The sequence below is a fragment of the Marmota flaviventris genome, chromosome 12 (assembly GCF_047511675.1).
Source record: "Marmota flaviventris isolate mMarFla1 chromosome 12, mMarFla1.hap1, whole genome shotgun sequence".
In the NCBI taxonomy this organism is placed as follows: Eukaryota; Metazoa; Chordata; class Mammalia; order Rodentia; family Sciuridae; genus Marmota; species Marmota flaviventris.
In genome coordinates, this window is record NC_092509.1 from 108,744,981 (window position 1) to 108,766,309 (window position 21,329).

The window sequence follows — 21,329 nt, forward strand, 5'->3', positions numbered from 1 at the left end:
AGGAATTGGGAAAGTCCTGGCTCCAGCGCAGGAGGGCCAGGGCTGGGTGGCCTGTCCTTGGTCCTTTGTTTGGTTCTTGAGCACCTGAAAGGACCTTCACGGCGTGTTCTCAGTGGGGTGCATGGGGCTCATAACGTCACAGTGAGCAGATGCTGTCTACCAGCTGGGCCCACAGCAGGAGGCCTCCTTCCTCTCTATGCCTGAGGGACCAGACCTCCCTGTCCCTGAACTCCCGAGACAGCCCGGAGTACGGGCACATGCTAATCAACTAACAAATACTGCCGAACTGAACTCAGCTGCTCTCCGCCTGTGTGGGAGGAGGAGACGGCGCCTCGCAACAGGCCAACCTGGCGCTCTTAGAGCAGGGTGCACTAGGGCATGCTGACGGCACGTTGCTGGTCAGCTGACCAGGGGCCCCAGGTGAGCCGCACGTGAGACAGGTGCTCAGTGCTGGAAGAACACCCCCCCAACCAGAGCTGTCATCCTTGGGGCTCACCAGAGGGAGTAGCCGGGGGAGGAAACCGTCCCTCCAAACCTGCAGCTTCCCAGCACCGCCCCCTCTGCCTGCCTGAGACCAGCGGCCCACCCTTCTCCCAGCCTGCCATACAAGACCTGGCAGCCATCCTCGGGTCACGGCCTGGCTCAGCAGTAATGTGGTACAGCCAGAACCTTTCAAGAGCGCCAACCAGAGCCCCCCCTCTTCAGTGGCTCAGGAGGCCAGCATAGCCCCAGGACACTCACCGCGCATCTAGAAACCGGGAACGCAGGATCATGACGGCCTCGCACGTGCTCTGCTTGAGCTGCATCTGGATGGAGCTGAACTTGCGGTGGATGATGCTGACCATCCGCTCGATCTCCTTTGGGGAAATGGGCCTGGTCCGGCTCTGCTCTCGGAGGAGGTTCATCACGTGGGTGGTGAACTCATTGCAGGCCTGAAATGGAGAGCACAGATGGTCCTGAGGGCCCAGGCAGGCCCGCGCGGCGGAGCTGGGCCACTCTGCTACGGACCTGTGCAAGTGGCATCTTGTCAAGTAGATGGTGGGATAAACGACTGCCTGGAATTCCTTTTAGCTCGGTGGCCCCGAGTTTTGGCCATGATTTCAATTATTTAAGGGAAAAGGAAATCCTTAATTGATTTTTTCCTGGACTTTGCTACAGTGAAAGGTGAGAACGTAAATGCTGGTATAAAACTCGCTGCGCCACCCTTGGCCCCAGTGTCAGCCACAGTGAGAGCTGGGGTCAAAGGTATCGGGAGCTCTCTGCCTTGTTCATTATCTATGATGTGCTATCGCTTCCAAATATTCAATTTTGGGATGCATAAATAACCCAGAGAGTTCAAGAGGAAACACGGAATTAAAAGCTTCAGACTCTGGGAGATTTCCCGTCAGCCATTCCCAGTTTTACTCCAACCCCCACACTCTCAGCCTCCTTCTGAGGATCCACACTCCATAACACAGAGGGAGTCTGACCCCAGGGACTTCATAAAAATGACATCGCAACAAAGGTTGGAGGACCCAGGATCCTCTCAGGTTATAGAACAAAATGCCACCAGCCCGGAAGTAAGACTGGAAATCAAATTTCTCTACCTCCTTACTTTACAATTGGAAAACTGTGGCCCAGAGAGACAAAGGGACTTTTCCAAAGGCCCACAATAAGGAAAGCGAGGTAGATGCAGGGCCCAAATGCTTCATGTCACGGGCCAGAGGCTCAGAGCCCCACTTGTCCCTCTGTAGACCAGGGCCCTTCGCTGGCATCCACAGTTTGGTTTCTTTAGCTGAACAGTTAATAAAACATGTCTTCACAGGTTAATTCAGTGACGCTGGGACACCGTATTAGATCTGTAATGAGAAAGCTCAAGAGACCTGAACTCAAAGGCCCAAGTCAGCATTAACAGCAAAGCACCCTTAAGGTCGGCAGCGCTGCGCTGCGCTTGCTGCTGCTGCCCAAAGGCCTTCGCATGCGCCAGCGGTGCAATGAGGACGTAGTGGTGCACGTTCTGTTCACCTCAGGAAGACGCCCAGCTTGACTGGCCAGGCAGCTGCAGACGCACCCACTGGGCTGGGTCTGCACTGGAGAGCAGCAGCTTGTTGGGCCCGGCCTCTGGGAGCACTTGAGGAATCGTTGCGCTGTGCAGGCCTCTGCATGCCCGCGAGCCTGGCTCTGCCCACTCCTGATCCTTTGGCATGTCCAGTTGTGCCGCGCTCCACCTGCAGCTGGAGCAAATCGCTCACCTGGCCTAGGAGGGGCTGTGAGAGCGCAGGCTGCCTGTTCCCTGCCCTGACGCTCAGGTGGGGTGGGATCACAGAGGGGTCCTCAACCTCTCTGTGCGTCTTCCTCCTTCCTGGTGAAATGGATGACAGCCTTGAAGGGTGTGGCACATTAAATGCGTCTCTCTCTGTGTGCCTGGCCCCACAAAGTCCTGGCACAACTATGGCTTCAAAACAGAGTCCTTGGAAACCCAGTGTACCACTGTGGCCGCCTCCAGCCTCCCTCCCGGGGAAATCAGAGTGTGATGAACACCAGCCTCCCTTCCATGTTCCGGCTGGGACCCATGCAGAACTGAGGAAAGCGTGATACAAACACGAGACCTGTCCTAGCAGCTGTCCCCAGCCAACCTCGGGCCCAGAACTGAGAAATTACACATGGCTGCCAGTGAGCCTCACCCCTGAGGCCAAGCAGAGTGAGGGAGGCACAGGCTGGACCCCAACCATCCTGCTGGAGGAGCAGCCGTCCATGGGCTGAGGCCCCCAGCCGGCTCCACAGACTGCAAGGGAGGAGGGGTGGGGGCACCATTAGGTGTCCCAGCTCTCAGCTGGGGACACAGTGCTGGCTGGCCCATCTGTGCGTCACTGGGGTCAGTTAGGTGCCTCCCCAGGCCTTCCTGCTCTGCCCATGGACACTGGGCACACTGTAGGGGACAAGGCAGCTGCTGAAGAGCCGCCCAGGAGTGACAGAGGCCCCGGAGAGGTGGCCCCAGCTGCAGGGCCCGATGCCCACAGCCCTGCCTGGGGTCCCCACAGTGGGCTGCTTCCGGGAGGCCAGGTGGTCTCAACTCCACGGGGTGCCAGCATCCGGGCTACAAGCATCAAGTTAGTAGAGCCCTCCCAGACCCAGGGTTTCCACGGCGGACTCGGGAGGAAGGACACTGGAGCTGTAGGCGCCCGCCCCCCACCCTCCCAGGGCACGGGAGGTTCTAAAAGGCTCCGGGTTCTAGCACAAGGGAGGTCTGGGAAGAGCAACCAGAGAAGACGGCCTCTCAGGGAGACCTGCAGCAGAGGTCCAGTTGAATCCTGCTCTCCAGCCTCCAGGCCTCCCGCCTCTCCCTCCACTCCTTCCACTGTCCCAACAAAAACCAAGCGGGATCTTGGGGGCTGCTTAGCCGCGCACCAAGTAGACCCAGTGCAGCTCAGCATCGAGATGGAGCTCGCCAGCGGCAGTGTTTGCAAAACCTGGAGGATCCTGCAAAGCTGCCGGAGGGTCATTTTCACACACAGCCCTGGGAATACATTCAGGCTCCCGGCTCCGAGGTTCTGCTACCCCAACAGGCCACCAACAGCACCTGCTGAAAGTGCCCTCCTCCAGCCCCACTCCACAGACAGAACACTTCTTCCACTCCACCGAAAGCCTCCAGAAACTTCTGTACTTAACAGCCTCTGGCTCCGAGGAGGGCTGTGACAGCCGACTTTCCCCAAACAAAATGAAATCCAGGCGTCAGCTGGTAAACCACAGACCTGGTAACTCCGTTCAGGAGCCAGTAGGCCACAGGGCGATGTTCTACTGGACCAGGGTGCCCTGCTTTGACAAAGGCCCATGAGGAGTTGTTTCAGAAGACACATCTCAGACACACCAGATTCTCCATAACCTGCTACTTCCTATCATTAACAACACAGCTAATTTTAATAAATTATTAAGCAGAAAGTGCCCCTGCAAAGAAGGAAAGGTTGCTTCGGTACTTTCTAAAATAGTAAATACCAACAACTACCATGACATGCCCACAGTTTGCTCGGTGTCTAGGGGCTCTTCTTGTGTTTCTGACTTCTAACATCTTTATTATTTAGAATAGGTCAGTGCCTGGGAAAAGTTCCTCCAGAGAACGTCTCTGTACCCGCCAGCATCTAGCCCAGGAAATCACAGAGGGGACAAGACATCACACTGTTCTAGGTGCAGCCAGGTATCCCAGAGGGTGCCCTGGTCAAGGGTCAGCACCAGAGCTCAGGGCGCTCTGGCTGGACATGGGACCAGGCACTTTCTGACCTCTGACCTCCCCTTCCTACCCTACATGGAAATGTGATGGCACCTCCTGTCCAGGTCCCCAACCCCAGAACTGCCTGGAGGAGCCAGGGCAGCCAAGTCAGCCCCAGGGCAGCCACTGGGATTGGTGGTTGGGACACGCTCCTGCTCACTCACAGGAGAATGGAGTGACAAAGGGGCTCGTGGGGAGAAGAGTCTGTCTCCTGAGCGGCCGCCATCCTGAGCTAGACACAGCCAGCTCCCAGCCCCTTCCAACCCGACACGCTCCCATCCCCAGAGTGAGGACCCACTGGCTCTTGCAGCGCCCCCCTTGATTGGCAGGAGTGTCCAGAGAGGCCAGGCCAGAGGCCACGTGTCCTGGTGCAGGTGTAGAAGAGTCCTGAGGAAGGAGAACCGAGGCCAGAGAGTCTCCACGGGAGTGTCCCCCGTCACCTAACCTAAGGTGCCCAGTAGGTAGGGCAGCCCCAGCTTCCAGCAGGCGCAGGTGGAAACTGGGTGAGCAGAGAAGCTCTGAATGCTGGGATCCGGGGATGTCTGCCGAGGTCCTGGGGGTGGCGCTCCGGGGCCTTGGCTGGCCTACTCCCATCCCTCCTTCGCCCTCCGCCCGGGAGGCCTGCATTGACCCTGGTGGCTTTGGGCTTCACGGCAATCTCTCCACCCAGCAGGGGGACTTTGTAGAAGTCTATTTCAAGGGGGGACAGGAGTATTATAATGAAACTTTCTTCATTTTAAATTTTAAAATGCCTATTTCTATTTTAAAATTTAAATTTTCTATTAAGTTTCATTTGCCTCCCACCTAGACAGTCCTGTGTGGGCTGCAGGGGGTTTTCTACCTTTGGCTCTTCCTCCCTTTTCTTTTTTGATCCATAAAAATTAAGGAACAGAACATCTAATATTTGGTGGGAGGAAGTTCACGTAGAACTTCAGCACCATGTGTGTCCAAGAGGAGGCCGCAGATGTGGCAGCTGAAGGACGGGCACAGCCCTGATGCCACAGCCTCCTGTCCTTCACCTGTGGGAAGGCAAATGTCCTTCACCTGTGGGAAGGCAAATGTCCTTCACCTGTGGGACAGTGAATGTCCATCACCTGTGGGACAGTAAATGTCCTTCACCTGGGACAGTAAATGTCCTTCACCTGTGGTACAGTAAATGTCCATCACCTGTGGGACAGTGAAGGTCCTTCACCTGTGGGACAGTAAATGTCCTTCACCTGTGGGACAGTAAATGTCCTTCACCTGTGGGACAGTAAATGTCCATCACCTGTGGGACAGTGAAGGTCCTTCACCTGTGGGACAGTGAAGGTCCTTCACCTGTGGGACAGTAAATGTCCTTCACCTGTGGGACAGTAAATGTCCATCACCTGTGGGACAGTGAAGGTCCTTCACCTGTGGGACAGTAAATGTCCTTTACCTGGGACAGTAAATGTCCATCACCTGTGGGACAGTGAAGGTCCTTCACCTGTGGGACAGTAAATGTCCTTTACCTGGGACAGTAAATGTCCATCACCTGTGGGACAGTGAATGTCCTTCACCTGGGACAGTGAATGTCCTTCACCTGTGGGACGGCTAATGTCCTTCACCTGTGGGACAGTAAATGTCCTTCACCTGTGGGACAGTAAATGTCCTTCACCTGTGGGAAGGGAAATGTCCATCACCTGTGGGACGGCAAATGCCCTTCACCTGTGGGAAGGCGAATGTCCTTCACCTGTGGGACAGTGAATTTCCTTCACCTGTGGGACAGTAAATGTCCTTCACCTGGGACAGTAAATGTCCTTCACCTGTGGGATGGCCAATGTCCTTCACCTGTGGGACGGCCAATGTCCTTCACCGTGGGAAGGCCAATGTGCACCTGCAGCTTTCTGAGCAGCATGCAGGCCACCTGCCAGGCCTGCTCTCCAGAGGTCAGGCTCTGGGGTCTACTGGGGCACCCCACTCTTTCTGGAAGGAAGGCGTGAGTCCTGTTGCACGCCACATGTTATGTAAAGAGGAGAACGTGTCTGCCTTAATGGCACTGCGACTGTGGACAAAGGGCCTGTAAGGACAAGTTTTAATGTGCTTTCGCACAGGAGTCTATCAGCATCAAAAGAGCAGTCGTCCTAAATAAGGGACGATCAAGGGCAAAGGCAGTGGCCGTGATGTGACTGACATGCCCCAACCAGGTGTGAGCCACTCCACCTGGCAGCGCCCATGGAGTGCCAGGTGTTGGGTGTTCCTCACATGGACGCCGGGGTGTCCTGAGACCACCACTCACAACTTCCCATGCTTTATGCCTGCATCTCATTGGACGCCTGTTCTTCCATGGTTGAGCCTAGGGGCTTGGTGGCCTCCAGTTCGACTGGGCTTTCTGGCCAGCAAGGAAGTGCTAGGCACAGAGGCTGTGGGAGCAAGGCTGGCCGAAGCGTCTGTGACCCAGGGACAGCCCTGCACCGCAGGCCGTGCCGAGCCCAGGCCCCCTTACCTGCTCATACTTCTCCAGCTCCGTGTGGTAGATCTGCCTGATCTGCGACAGCTTGGCCCTGTAGTCGGAGTGCTCCACCGAGTTGTCTGAGCCCGCCCCTCCAGAGGCTGCGGCAGCTGCTGCTGCTGCCGCAGACCCACCGCCCTTCTCGGGCCCGGCCACCCCCTCGGCCAGCAGCATGTTGTCCAGGCGCATCAGCTGAGGGTCCGTGGGCTCCTCCTCCTGGGCTCCCCGGATGCTCAACACTAGGAGAAAGACAGAGACGGGCAGGTGAGCAGAAGGCCCTGGGGAGAATTTCAGCCAGGGCGGTGCAGGGGCCACCCAAGGAGTGGTGGGAGAAACCTGGGGAGGTGGCGCTGCTCGAAGCAAATCACACTCCACCCACACCCGGTCTCTAGCGTGGCCAGCCTCAGAGAGGCAGAGACGGTGGGAGGCCAGGGGTGGCAGGTGGGTGCACCAAGCAGAGCTTAGCTTTGGGGTGGTGAAAGGGTCTCAGTGCACCCTGAGGACCACTGTACGGTGAAAGACGTAACACCACTGATCTGCACACTCAAAAAGACCCCAAACAGTGAAGCTCCTATTGTGTACGTTTTACCACAATAAAAAATCCAGAATGACAGAATTTAATTACAAGAGAATATATTTTTGCTTTCATTTTCCAACTGCCGAATTTCCATTGAAGGAGAAGCATTTCCTTCTTTATTTCTAATTTTAGATTTCTGCGAGCTTGCGGCTTCACTCAACTTTCTTTGTAACATTTGATTAAAGGAAATTTTCATTTCCAACATGGCCTGAGCTAGATAGGTGGAGGGAATGGAGGAGATCTCAGGCCCTGGGGCAGGACTTCTCCCCCTGGCCGGGCTCCCTGCGCTCCAGGCCACGTGGCTCTGTCCTTTGGGGAAACAAGGGCGAGGCCCCTTAACAAGACCTGTCAAGGGGTTCGGGAAGGCACGGTTCCTGCACAGGGGATGGCCATCTCTACAGACACCACAGACGCTGGGTGAGGGGTAACTTGGGCCCAGAGAGACCCAGAGATCCAGCCTTTCCTCGCTGCTGCATCCAACCTGCCGTATAAGGAAGCGCTCGTCTCACCCGAGCTAGAGTCGGCAGCCAAGCCTTGGCTGAGAGGTGCATGAAGGGGACTTTCGATTTAAAAAACTTGAGGAGGATTTTTTGAGGGGGGGGGGGTAGCAAGGGAGAGAGGTACTTGTGGGCTGAGGGGAAAGGGGCCAGCATTCAATCGTGTTCAGGGCTGCAGGTGGAGGGTCTAAGTCCCTGGTGGATACACAGCTCGTGGGCCATGAGAGTCAAGGGTGCTTCAGGGCAGGTGCCTTGCGTGAGCCCCAGGGGGATGGGCCCATGCCAGCTGCCTGCAGAACCGAGCCAGGTGGCCCTGCCAGGCTGTGACTGGGGACACCTAGAGGTCCAGGGCCTTCCGTCTCCAGCAACTCCAGCATCACTGTCGGCTGTGCCCACACGCTTGGCTTCCAAGGACCATGACAGGTACCACCGCTGAAAGCAGTTTAGAAAGCAATCCCACATCCTGTTCCGAAGAAAAGCTACAGCAGGGCTGTCATGGACCAGGGGTGGCCGTGTGGACCCGCCGTGGCCATGAGGAGCACAGAGAATGAAAGTGCAGGGACACTTGTGGCCTTGATGGACTAAGAAAGGGCTGGAGGGAGGGTGGAGGAAGGAGAGCGGGAGGTGGGAGAGAGAGGAAGGAAAACCCCCTGCTGAGTCCCGGCCGCGTGTCCTCCCACACCGCGTGTTCTGCTGTCGACGTCACGGCACAGGTGAGAAGGCCCCACAGCTGTGTTTCAGGGACGCCTTCCTTGGTAGGCTCAGGAGACATGGGAAGCTGCCCGTCGGGCTGATCATCGGGTGATCAAGAGGCTTATGTACTCAGGTCCCCCAGGTCCCCCGAGGAGCTTGTCACCACCACCAAGGTCTCCTGTGCAGAGTGACTGTGTGGCCTTCCTGCGACGGGAAGACACCTGCCACCAGAGCCCTGCAGCCCTGCCCTCCCACCCCCCGGGGTCCAGGAGACTGTCCGGGGTGAGGATATCCACTCGTGGGGTTCATGGGTCTTTATTGGTCAATTTTAATTCCATTACAAACAAAGATGGTTATGAGTCATCCCAAAATTGAAAAAAAAAGAAAGACAGGCTCTGAGTTATTAATAAACTAATGTCATCGTTTCACTAGAGATTAGAAAATTAAAGAAAAAAGGAAAGGTAACAAGCAGAAAACCCAGAAGTCCTCTCCAAGTTTCTCCGATTGCCCTGTTTCATCATCCTCAAGTCGTGAAAACGGAAAACGTCAGAACGTGTGCAGGAGCCAGTGTGAGCAAGGATAGCTCCGGGCAAGACTTTCGCCTTCCGCTCCGTCCACGGGAGGGTCTGGTTCTGGTGGACTGGCTGCATGTTTATGGGGCACGGGGCAAGGAGGGCCCAACAAGGACGACGGCATGCTTGTGGTCCAACCCAGAGCCAGGGGACGCCAGCGCACCACTGTGAAAACAGGTGCTGGATTCACTGACACGGAAACTGCTCAGCCAGTCAGTTAAAATAAAGTCCCACCAACATTAAATAAATAAGCGGAAGGGTGGTGTGTCTAAGCAGAACTGATGCTACCTATTTATTGCTTGAAGCCAGCACTCTGGCGAGTGGGAGACAAAATGATTATTTAAAAGCTCCTTTTTATCTCGGCGGCACCATGCAAGACTCAAATGAACCTTTCGCCAGGACACCAGAGATGTTAATGCTCATCCTCTGAGATCCAATTTCAGCCAGCGGAGCTGTTACCTAATCCAGCAACCATCACATATGATCAGGTCCCTGCCTCCCTGATGGGCGCCCGCACCCGCCCTCCTCAGACCCACTGCTTCCACTGAAGCAGGTTTTAAAGGGCCCATCCCCATTTACACCTGGCATATGGTTTTCATGGCCAGCACCATCCACCACCCAGGAAACGTCCGGCTCCAGGGGACCCGTGGGCTGCAGGTGGCTACTGAGATCGCTGGCCCTTTTAGTAAGAGGCCTCCAGGAAGGCAGGTAAGTGCAGAAATTGTCCCAAGCCTGTCCAGACATGGGTCACATCTGCCTTGCAGCACCGCTGGCCTGGGGGCTGTCCTTAGGTAAACTCTGGAGGAGCAGGCTGCCACCGCACTGGGGAGCCACTCCCCCGGGTCTCCTGCGGCTCCTCCTTCCCTTCACACAGGAGAAAGGCCAGCCAGACTCCAAGGCACACTCAGGGCTGGGCCTGGTGGAGGCCCAGGGAGGCTTGTTTTGTCCTTGGCTGAGCCGCGGCCTGGAGCAGCTCCAGCCAGTGCCCACGAGAGGGCACTCTCTCCCCACCAAGGACCAGCTGGCCTGGAGGGTCCCACAGTCTCCAGGGTCCAGGGCTGGGGCAAATGGCCCTGCTCAGTCAAACCTCCACAGGAGGAGCAGGTGGGCAGGAGGCAGAGCCCAGGTTTTCAGATTGGGACAGTAACTCAGAGATGCAGAGCAGAGAGGAGAGACAGCCTGAGGATCGACGCAGACAGGTGGTTGGGAAGGGCCTGTGTGCCGAGGGCAGGCCCTTCTCTGTGATTCGAAGGCACACCTCAGACAGGGTGAGCCTTCGCACAAATACCAGGAGGCCCGCGGGGAATGCAGCTCCGGGGCTCAGCCCAAGTCCTCTGCCACCTCCCCGTCTGGCAGGACTTTGAAGGCAGGATGGGACAGAAGCTGACTGCCCTTGCAATTTTAAAGCACGGCAAACTGCTTGCCTCTCAGGGGCCTCATTTCCTGTGCAGCCATGCTCCCAGGGCAAGCAGCAGAAGGTGAGGCCAGGTGATTTCCCAACAGCCAGGCGACCATGAGGCCCAGGAGCACCTGTGCGCGCACGCGCGCGCGCACACACACACACACACACACACACACAGCAGTAGGTGAGGCCAGGTGACTTCCCAACAGCCAGGCGACCATGAGGCCCAGGAGCACCCTTACACACACACACACACACACACAGAGCAGAAGGTGAGGCCAGGTGACTTCCCGACAGCCAGGCCACCATGAGGCCCAGGAACACCCGTACACACACACACACACACACAGAGCAGAAGGTGAGGCCAGGTGACTTCCCGACACCCAGGCGACCACGGGGCCCAGGAGCACCCGTACACAGTCTTTATCCCCTGATGCCCGAGCGTGGTCAGTGTGTGGCAAGAGGGCATCAGCCAGACAGGAGGGTGAGAGGACTTCCCCACACTGGTGCCTTGATTTCCTTAACTCCTGCAGATCTGGGTCCTCTCCCACGACCTCCTGGTCCTTCTTTGGATGGGCAGAGCCCTGAGCCCGGGGCAGGATGTGCTCTTCCCTCCTGCCCATAGATGCGCTCCTCACAGTCCCAGCCTGCTTGTTATCTATTTTATTTGTTTGTTTACTTATTTATTCTCTTAATTTTAGCTCAGTGGCTGAGCACCCTGGCTTCGGTCCACATTTCCAGGAAAAAAACACAAAAAGTTTCATCTCATCCCATTTTAAATCTCACTTCAACCTCTTTCTGCAAGAAACCTTCCCACGTGAGAACCTCCGGATATGAGGTCCCCAGCTCCTGAGCCACCAGCACACTGTCCACACCATGGCCGCAGGGCACCTCGGGATACCATCACACCTGCATCTGGCCAGCAAGGCTGAGCTCCTGAGGGGCATCTGTTGGAGTCTGGCACTGAGCGTGTGCTGTGGGCCTCCCCAGGAGTGACCGGCAAGCATGGGGGTGTCCCCAGGTCTCCACCTGCCCTTGGCCGGGAAGTGAGAGGAAAGCGTCTCTCCTAGGGGAGGCCACCACAGGAAGAGAAGCTCCTCGGTCCTCTCCTGCCGGACGTAAAAATGTCCTGCAGCATGGAGCCTCGGTGGGGCACCCAGCCTGTCGCCTGGTCTGTGCAAGAGCGTCCCAGAGCCCTGCACCCAGCAAAGCCTAAGTGAGCGCAGTGGGCTCCCCTCCTCAGCCCGCGGCACAGCACAGAGAGCACCCGGCACAGCCAGGGGAGATGCCTGCCACCAGGCCTAGGCTCCTTCAAGCCGTTTCCTCATCACCAATGAGGTGACAGAGAGTCAGCCATGCCATGATTCTTATTAAGGACTAAATGAGGTTTCTTTTGCAAAAGCAGGTCAGTGATTGGTAACTGGTAGGTTTCCAGCTGTGGGTTAAATTGGAACTCATTGATAAGAGTCCCCTTGGAAAGAGGGAAGAAGCAGGACACATTCAGGGTTAACGCTTGGTTTCTGAGGGTCACGAGACAACAACACACACACGTGCACACTGCACGCCCCTCCTGTGCTTCCAGAGGTGCTCGGACGGAACCGGGGCAGGCCAAGACGTCAACGGGTGCTCTGCAGCGGACGGCCATCCGGCATGTCTCCCTCCTCCTGCCCCTTCCCTCTCTGTGCTCCGTCCAGGGCACCCTGCTCCCCACACAGTGCAGACTGCACTGTCCCCCCTCGGTACAGAGCAGGAAGCTCAGTGCTCCTCTGGCCTGGGCTCACGTGGGCTGCTGTCAACCCTCTCCCACAACGGGACCATCCTAACCAGAAAAGGCTGGGATGCGTCCTCACCCAAGGTGGGGGGAGGTTTGTCCACGTTAAACTTCGGGTGGCTCAGGGCTCAGCCACGCCTCTACTGAGGTGCAGAGAAGCACACACTGGAAACGGTGCCCTGGGCAGCTGCTCCGCCTGCGTCACGTGTGGTCTTCCCACGTTGGCATGGCCACCGTCTCGAGATGACAGATCTCTTTCCTGCTCCTGGTGAGAAATGGAATTTTCTTGCCCATATTTTAAAACTAAATAGTAGCAGAAATATCTGTTTTCTAACTTCGCAAACAATTCCATCAGAACACAGTTGGAAATAAAGACCATTTTGTTCATAGAGAAATCTCTCGCAGTTTCTCAAAAAGGATGAATTTTGCACAAAGTTCCTCCTACAATGGAGCTACTGACCTTGGAGAATTCATGATTTGGTCCTACTCGGTCCATGCAATCCATGACATCTTCCAGCCCAGCCCCAGGAGACCAAGGCTGCTGGCACCCTGCTCCCTGCGGAGTCTCCTTCCCAGGGAGATGGGATCTCTGCCAGGTGAGGGTCAGGTGAGGGCGGGGTCAGGAGACGAGGTGCAGTGCTCAACCCACTGCCACCCCAGCCTCGGCCGAGCCCTGTTTCCCTCTGCACTGGAACCGTGAGGGCCTGGGAGAAGGATGCAGGGTGGGGCACGGGAGAGAGGACAGCGGGTGTTCCTTGAAGGAGACAAGGAGAAAGGGCCGAGGGACCCCAGGACTCCCTTTACCACACAGCTGCCACAGTGACAGCGAGGGCATCCTGCCTGTATGTGCTTGCTAGCTCCACTAATACGGTATGAGGAAGCATGTGCCCCTCTGCGACCGGGGGCCTGGCCGCCACAGGCGGGATGCCCAGTGGAAATCCCACACCCTCAGGCCAGCCTGCATGCTCACCTCTGGGCTGCAAAAGAGAAACAAAAACATACGCTTCTGCTTTGTTTAAGGGCTTCAGAGATTGTCTTGCTTTCTAACGCAAAATGTTTAAAAAAGGAATTCAGAAGGGAGAATGCTTCTGCGTTGGTTAGAGGGTGATAAAGGAAATGGGAAAGAAGCAGATTTAATACCCAGAGGCAAGTTTCAGAAAAGCCTGAGTAGCCACAGGGGAGAAGTTCTCTTGGCAGGAAGAGGGTTAGACCAGTCAGTAAGAGGCTCTGTCCTTGGGGAGGCCTCTCTTGGGGACCACAGGGTGATGAGCATAGGAGGAGAAGTTTCAGGAATCTGGGGGGGGGGGGGTGATAGGTGACGGAGATGCCACCTGGCCAGGGTAGGGAGTGGCCTGGAGGCCGTGGCCTGGGCCAGGAGCACTGGGGTGGCCACAGTCTGCCAAGAGCACTCTGCCACTTGGCGATGAAGAGGGCAGGAGGCAAGGTTCTACTGTTCCCGGGAAAGTAAGGCCTGCTGAGCTGCAAGCCTGGAGGCAGACCTCTGGGCCGAGGGCCTGCAACGTGCCCACCTTCTGTCACTGACATTGGGAAGCTCCCCACACTACAGTGGAACAAGGCTGTGCCCTGCAGCCTGCTGAGCTGTCAGGAGCACAGACAGGGAGAGCCAGGGCAGCCCTCCTGAGGGCAGAGGCCACCTCTGCACTGTGCTGAGCGCCGTCCCCCACTGCAGGACATGGGGTCTATTTATGGGTGCCCCAGGTCCATTTCAAAGCCCATGCCAATTAGCTTTCCTTTTTCCATGAACACAAACAACACCTGTGACCCCAGACAGTCATCTTGCAAATGCATGTGAGGTCAGCGGGGCCCTTCAGGGAGCTGTGCGTGATCCATCACTGCTCATTACCAACCTCCCAAGCCCAGGCCTTGTGCTCAGGAGCGCCTGGCGCCATCCGCAGATGAGCAGCCCAGCATGCGCAGGAGACAGGCTGCAGGATGGACAGGGGCTGTGTTGCTTCCAGGGACTTCCCTGTGGCCTCCGGAAGCCCTCAGCCTCTGGCAGGCGGGCGGGGGGCCTGGAGGAGACGCTCTAAGTGAGACACCTGGCTGGGAGTGCTGAGCAGGCTGAGGCATGAGCCGGCCCCCGTCACGGGCCTAGTCTGCACCAAAGAGCGAATGTCTCACGAGGACCCAGGAAGCGGCTGACCTAATGTCTGAGGAGATGAGCGGCATCTCGGCTTTGAGGCTGCGTCCACACGGCCACTGTTTCCTGTCTCTCCCATCAGGGCACCTGTGCCTTTTCCCAGGGACAGAGACCTAATGGGTGGCTTTGCCCTCAGTACTGTCCTCTGCGGGGCCTTCGCCTCTCCTCCCGGCAGAGCCCCGAGGTTGAATGCGGGGTGACCAACGGCTTGACTCCCTTCAGCTCGAGCACGGGCGCCGGCCTTCCTTCCACCCTGGGCAGGGCTTCTCAATCTGATTCCAGTTTCCAAGGGGACATGTTAAAGAAGTAGATTCCGAGTAAATGATTGCGACTTATCGAAAATAATGTGCTACTTAGCGTCTGCAGCAAACTCCCGGGCAGGCAGTGAGGGGAAGCGGCGCGGGAGCAGATGGAGCCATTAGGCTCTGATGTTCAGAAGGGCTTGCTGTCTGCCTCCACTTGCTTCTTCTGCCTCCCTGTGAAGGAGGAACTCGGAGAGAAAGGACTCACCTCTGGCCCATTCCTTCCTTCTGTGCATGGGAAATGGAGACTGACCAGAACCCTTACACAGGGGCACCACCGCCGTGAACACAGATGGTGTCCAGCACAAGGTGCTGGCTAAACCTAGGTGGCTCACAGGGAGACCGACGAGGAGCCGGCTCGGTTCTCCTGTGAAGATGGGCTCCCTGAGGTTGGGCCTCTTGACAATGTCCTGCTGTGTGTCCCAGCGAAGCGCCTGGTCTTCCCGTTTGCTGAGAGCCGACATCTCTCCAACCCACACCATGGCTGCTCCTCCAGCCAGGGCCAGCTGGCCTTGCAGGCACTCTGTGATGACATTTCTCTCTGGGTTTGGGGGGAGCCCTGGCGTGGTCATCCTGTGACAGAACAGCTGAGAAAGTCAACTTAAAGGAGGGAAGACTTCTTTTGGCTCTTGGTTTCAGAGGTTTTGGTCTGTGGCCACTTGGCTGTGGGCTTCTGGCCCATCGAGAGGCAGGACATGGTGGCCAGGAATGTGTGGTAGAGCCGAGGTCCTCCTGGTGGCCTGCAGCAGAGGGAGTGGGCTTCCAGAGCAAGGCCCCTCCCTCATCCACTCTGGGAGAACACGGTGGGTTGACCCACTGTGAGGTCAGGGTCCTCGTGGTCTGACCTCCCTAAGGCACACCTCTGAACTCTGCTGCTGGGGATGCAACCTTGGGGGGGCACCAGATCCAACCATAGCAGCCCCGAGCCAGCTGTAACTGTGTCCCCACTTCAGCAGAAGCCTGGGCGGGGCTCGTGGTTTCTGGGGTAAACCCTACAGAAGTGCTGAAGCCAGGTTTGCTCGTCTCCGGCACTGCCTGCTCTCCAGAAGCACTCTGCTTGATTCTGCAGCAGGTCCCGTCCACCTGTGTCCAGGGAGACTCTCACAGCTCAGGTAGGATGTTCTCAGCTTGCACAATTTCACCCACAGCCCACTCCTCCAAGGACCAGGGGGGTGTGGTGGTCAGAGATTCACAACAAATGCACTGACTGCCTACCCTCAGCCAGGGCCGGTTGGGAGACTCAGCAGGAGTCAGCAGGCTTCCCTCCTGGGGAGGAGTTAGTGCCCAGATGAAGAATGGCGACGGGGGCCTGGGACAGGGGAAGCAGCCAGGCATCTTCTTGTGTGGGAACTGAACTTCACAAGGGAACTGCTGGAACCCAGCTCACTGTTTCCTCTTCACGTAAACGCCCTGCTGCTCACTAAGCCCTTTATTCAGCTGGGGAAACGGAGGCCCAGTGGAGTCTGAATGGCACAGGAACAGGGAGGTCTGCAGCTGACTTGGGCTGGGCTCCCTCGCTGCTTCCAGTCCTGGCGAGGTGCTGGCAGAGATGGCTGGGCCTTCAGGGCAGCTGGAAGCCTTCCCAGGGCAGGGGCCGCTGTAGACGGCCAGGCGGCCGTTTCTCCTCATTTCTCTGCCGTCCAGCCCGCTGAGCCAGAGAGAACCATGAGGGAATCATGTGGCTTTCCAGCTTCATCGCCCTTGACCTGTTGTGCCCCAAAGTGAACCAAAAAGTCTCAGAATTGCTTGCACTCCACAGCATCAAAAATTATGGTTGGACACATGCTTTTTTAAAGCTGAATGTGGCTTCACTCGGTGGCAGGAGACCTGGGGGGAAGCCAGAGTTGCCGAGCTGTTGCTAGGTGAAGTGGGCAGCACTGGGCTGGGCAGACCCGGCACAGAGCTTGACGTGGCCCAGAGGTGGGCCTCCAGGTGCAGTCTGCAAGCCAGGGATAAGTGGCCCTCTCTGCCTTCGAATGCCACAGGACACCTGAGGTCCCAGAAGGAACAGAGGAAGGGCACAGCACGGTCCTCCAACAAAGAAAACACCTGTGCAGGTAAGAGGGTCGTGAACAGGGCATGCGTCTGTCTCCCCACGGACACTGGGAAGGTCATGACGTCACCTTAGCCTAATCTCACCTTCAAAGTCCTCTCCAGTGGTGGAGGAACACGACACCTCAGAAGGTGAGCTGCTGACACAGGGTTCGGCAAAGCCCTGGACCTGTGCTTCTGAGCCCTTCCTCCTCTGGAGGACCAGGGCCCGAGTCGGGGGAGGCTCCATTCCACCTTAGCAAGCAGCAAGGCTGCCGGTCTCGGAACTCCGAGGCAGCCCACGTGGGGATGGAATAGTCCCCACCCTCCAGGAACAGGGGTCTGAGGAACTATGAGCAGGAGTCGGGGCTGTCTTAATTCTCCCCTCCTCTGCGGGTGCTGTGGTGGGCACCGCTGTCCTGTGAGGGTGGGCACCGCTGTCCTGTGAGGCTGAGCACGTTGGGGGGCAGGAATGGAAAGTGGGGAGGGAGAAACAAGCCTCACGACTCCACGGATGCAGAGGCAGCGTGTGCACCCAGGTCCCTTCCTCCTGCGCCCCAGGCCACCGGGCCCTCCCGACACCCTGTCTCAGGGAGGCTTCCTCCGACCTCTGCGGACCATGCCGAGCAGCACCTGAGGAGCAGCAGGCCCTGGGGACGCAGATGCTGGCCTCAGAGAAGCGGGAGGAGCAGAGCGGGAGCCCATCATGCCGGGAAACAGGCCGGGGTTCACCCCGCGTCACTCTGCTGGGCCCCCACCCCACTGAACTACGAACCCGTCTATTCAGTCATTAAATTAAAAACACACATTCCGCGAGCGCTCGCTGGGTGTCAGACAGGCAGCGAGGACACGGAAATAAAACAGGTAAGATTCCTGCCCTAAAGACACACCGGCTTCACGAGGAAGAGGGGACCACGGCCCACCCCAGGGCACCGCGGGAGGTGGGAGGTGACTCAGACTGCGACCACAATGCCCTCTCAGGTCAGCGTGCTGGCGGTCACCCACTTCCCCACTCCAGGGCAGGCGGCCACCTGTTCACATGCACAAGCAGACCCCACAAATGCTCACCAGGCCGACAAGGACCAGGGAGGTCTGGCTGCCCACCGGCTATCGCCCAGCTCCTAGTGTCCTCCCAGGAAACATGACGGTGTGTGCAGGATCTAGACACTTGAGAGCCACCACGGAACAGACCTTGCTCTGTGTCTGGGAGCAGGAGAGCCATGGGGCAGTCCCCGGGACACACGCAGCCCCTCAACCCCCAGACGTGCAGAAGGTGCACCTCCCCACCAGGCATGAGGCTGTACAGAGGCCAGTCACCAGGGGCACCCTGTGCCAGGGGCAGCTGACAGGGAGAGGCCAGCTGATGATGAAGTCACCATGCCCTGAAATTCCTCATCTGCTTTTAGGCTCCTGTGCCTTTGAAGAGACTCCTGAGTGTGCGACGCACTCTTGGTGGCTGCGGCCCCCTCTCCCTGAGGCTGGCCCTCTGCCGCCTGCTGGTTCGTCACACACCCACAAAGCCCTAAAGGCAGCCCCCCGTTCAGAGCACCCTAGAGACCTTCTCAGAATGTGGAACGTCTGGGCAGTGGTCTTTGGAAGGGGTCCTGGGGACAGAAGTCTCAGGCTCTGAATCTCTTATTTGCTCTTTGCATTAACAGAGAAGAGCAGTGGACATGTGGCCACCAGCACTGAGGTTGAGAGAGACGCAGCTGAATGGCCGCTGCCCTCCTTCCCCTCCCAGGTCCGAGGTGGAGCTGACACCCTGACCAAGCTTCCTAGAGTGGGAGGCAGGGACCCCAACCAGCCACGATTTCACATGTAAACAACTCTTGCTAGGCAAGAAGCACACACCAGACAGTAATCGGCTTATCTGACAGAACAGGCCTCTCTTCCTACCACAGAGCAGGATTAGCAGGCTTGAATTACAGCGTGAAGTGTGATCAAGGCCTGGCTGGCACTGGCAGAGGGCACTGTACGCTCCTCTGGGCCCCGGGTCGCTGGCAGCGTGTGAGGACCTGAGGGGACTGGCACTTCACCAGGAGGTGGCAACTCGGACCCGGGAACAGCGAGTGTTACGGGAGAAAACTGTCGACAGCTGAGGCCCGTGTCCTCTGCTCCTCCAGCCTGTGGACGGGTGGGACAGTCCTGAAGTCACTGCAGTGAAACACATTGTTCTGACTCATTGAAATAGAAGAACCCCAGGATCCTGACCGAGGGTGAGGTCCTCCATCCCAGGGCCCTGGGACGAGTCTGCAGGACGAGTCACGGCCTCCCACGCAGCAATGGCTGTGGCCTGCGGAGGCGCAGCTCAGGGCCCAGTGCCACCAAAGTCACCAAGGAACTGTACCAGGACTTGGCTGAGCAAATCGGCTTAGGAATTCCTTCCTGAAGGTGCCAAGACCAACCCAAGGCACCCTGTCAGCTCCCCGAGGAAACCACTGGTCCCGCTGGAGATGCTGGGCTAATGACGCCCTCTCACGAGGACTTTCTTTTCTGAGTCAGTCCATGTCAGGAGCCGCCTGAGTCTGAGGGGTGCAGCTCCCTAACAGACTCGGCTGTGCTCGAGGAGGACGGCATTGTGCCTCGAGAGGATGCCGGTTGCTGATTCGGGAAGAACTCCTCTTGCCCCGACGTAGCTCCCCTCCACTCCTGCTCGCTTCTCTCTGGAGAAGTCACCATCGCCTTTCCACCTGCCCTTTCCTCCCAGATTTCCTAAAGATCCAAGAACCCAGGTAGACGTACATGTTGGGAAATGGCCTCCCCCAACATGGAAGAGTGAGACCCCTGACTTCCCGGGTTCTCGAAGACTCCCAGCATTCACACTGCAACGAGCTGCCCCCCTAACGGGCTGCGGGTGCCCTACCACCTCTGTGCCTCAGCCAACTCAACCCCTCTCTCCAACACCTGCTTCTCAGTGCCTTCCAACCCCCGACTCTTTCCTGCACACCTGGGAAGAGCAGGTGGCCCAGGTGGATTCCCTTTGGAGATAACCCCTTAGTGAGAGAGCAGCAGGGCCTGCAAGGTGGGAGTGCCCAGGCCACCTGTCCCACCCCATTCCTGACCATCTCATCCTGAAAGACACACACCACAACCACGGCACAGAACCCTACAGCCGTGATCTTCACCCACAGTCTTGGACAGCAAACCCTGAGGCCCACGCCGGCACTCTCAAGGAACGGATGGGTCAGGACACTGACATGAAGGCAACTGACTAGACCGCAGTGCGAGTGCCAGCACACCCAGATACACAGCCCACCAGGACGCAGTCTGCCAGGAGCAGGGCAGAGAAGCCGCGAAACAGGGAGATGCATGTTGGCTCTGCAAGAGCTGGACGGGAAGAGAGTGTTTTCTGCAAGGAGCTCCCGGTGCTGGGGACCCTACAGAGGCCTTTAAATTCCCCCCAGACTGCACCCCAAGTGGTTCTCGTGTTCAGAATGGCGCCACCGACAGAGAGGCTGAGTGCAGCTGCTCCTGACATGACAAAGCCACAGAAGTGCCCCAGGTCTAGCAGGGATGGCTGTGTGATGAGACGACCTGACAGCACAGTGGTTTTGGGAGCAAGGAACAGGTTCGGGCCTGTGCCCAGGACTGATGTTCTGGGAAAGCAGACACTGAGTAGGAGATGCCTCTCTGGGTCTGAGTCAGCAGGGTCTCCTCCTTCTGACAGGCCCCACCACTTCTCCTGAGCCAGGCGTGCACGGGGCGTGCATGGGGCGGGGTGCCCAAGTGCCAGTCACCTCCGGTGCTGCTCTGACTCCCAGCTGCCCCGAGTTCATCCGGGGGCCATCCAGCTAGCCTTTCAACTTCGTTCTGCTGTCTCTACCTGCAAACTACACAGGGCTGCAAACTCCCCCCCAGCACACCCTCCACAGGTGTCAGAGGGGTGGGGGCAGGGCAGTGCCGCTCTGTCCAGGGACCATCCTCCAAGCTGCAGGTCCGTTTTCCAAATGGACATGCCGTCCTGTGACAGCAGTCCCTCTCTGCACTAGTGAGTTAGCACTATCCGTAGAACGGGCCAGCGCCTCCCCTGGCAGAGCTGTCCATAAACATGCTCTCTACCAAGCCCCCTCAAATCCACCCGACCCCGTCAAACAAGCATGCTTCAGAGTGGCTTGTCAGCGGGTCATGGCGCTGCATCTTGGCAAGGATTTGGCATGTCTTCTTTTATATGTAGACTTTGGGAAAATGTGCTGCCGCACCGAGGTCTGATGGCAAGGAATCTGGGCGGAGTGAATCTGCGATCAGCTGCATGCTGGGGTGGGAGGCTTTGCACCCTGAGTTTCCTATCTGCAGCTAAAATGGACTTGGCAGCGGATCTTGGATACGAGCTGTCAGGTGATTCCCCTGGAAGGAAGAGCAGACGGGCTGCCCCCTTTGCCAGGAGGGCCTCTGCCCCCTTCCTGGGCAGGGCCCTGCTTGCCTTCCGCCCTGCCTTCCCTCAAGAGGTCTGGGCTGCTGCATTCCATTCTCCTTCCCTCCCGCCGCCCAGCCCCCTTGCGGCGCGGAGGCCCAGTCTCATCTGCAGACAGGCCTGGCTCAGCGTCAGACAGCGATTTCCCTCAGCCTTAATGGCTGCTATTAACAATGGGCCGCCCTGCCCTGCTAATGGC

At 57.7% G+C, this 21,329-nt stretch overlaps 1 protein-coding gene across 3 annotated transcripts in view; it reads right to left on the reverse strand.

The window, feature by feature from the left end:
- The window catches only part of Pbx1 (PBX homeobox 1), a 232,129-nt gene that overhangs the window by 40,733 nt on the left and 170,067 nt on the right, over nucleotides 1-21,329 (reverse strand). For all 3 annotated transcript variants that reach the window (XM_027922858.2, XM_071600373.1, XM_027922859.2), the window contains 2 exons: nucleotides 6,708-6,952; nucleotides 742-932 (listed from right to left, as the gene is read on the reverse strand). In XM_027922858.2, coding sequence (XP_027778659.1) covers nucleotides 742-932; nucleotides 6,708-6,952 — 436 coding nt within the window. The remainder of the gene's footprint in view (nucleotides 1-741; nucleotides 933-6,707; nucleotides 6,953-21,329) is intronic.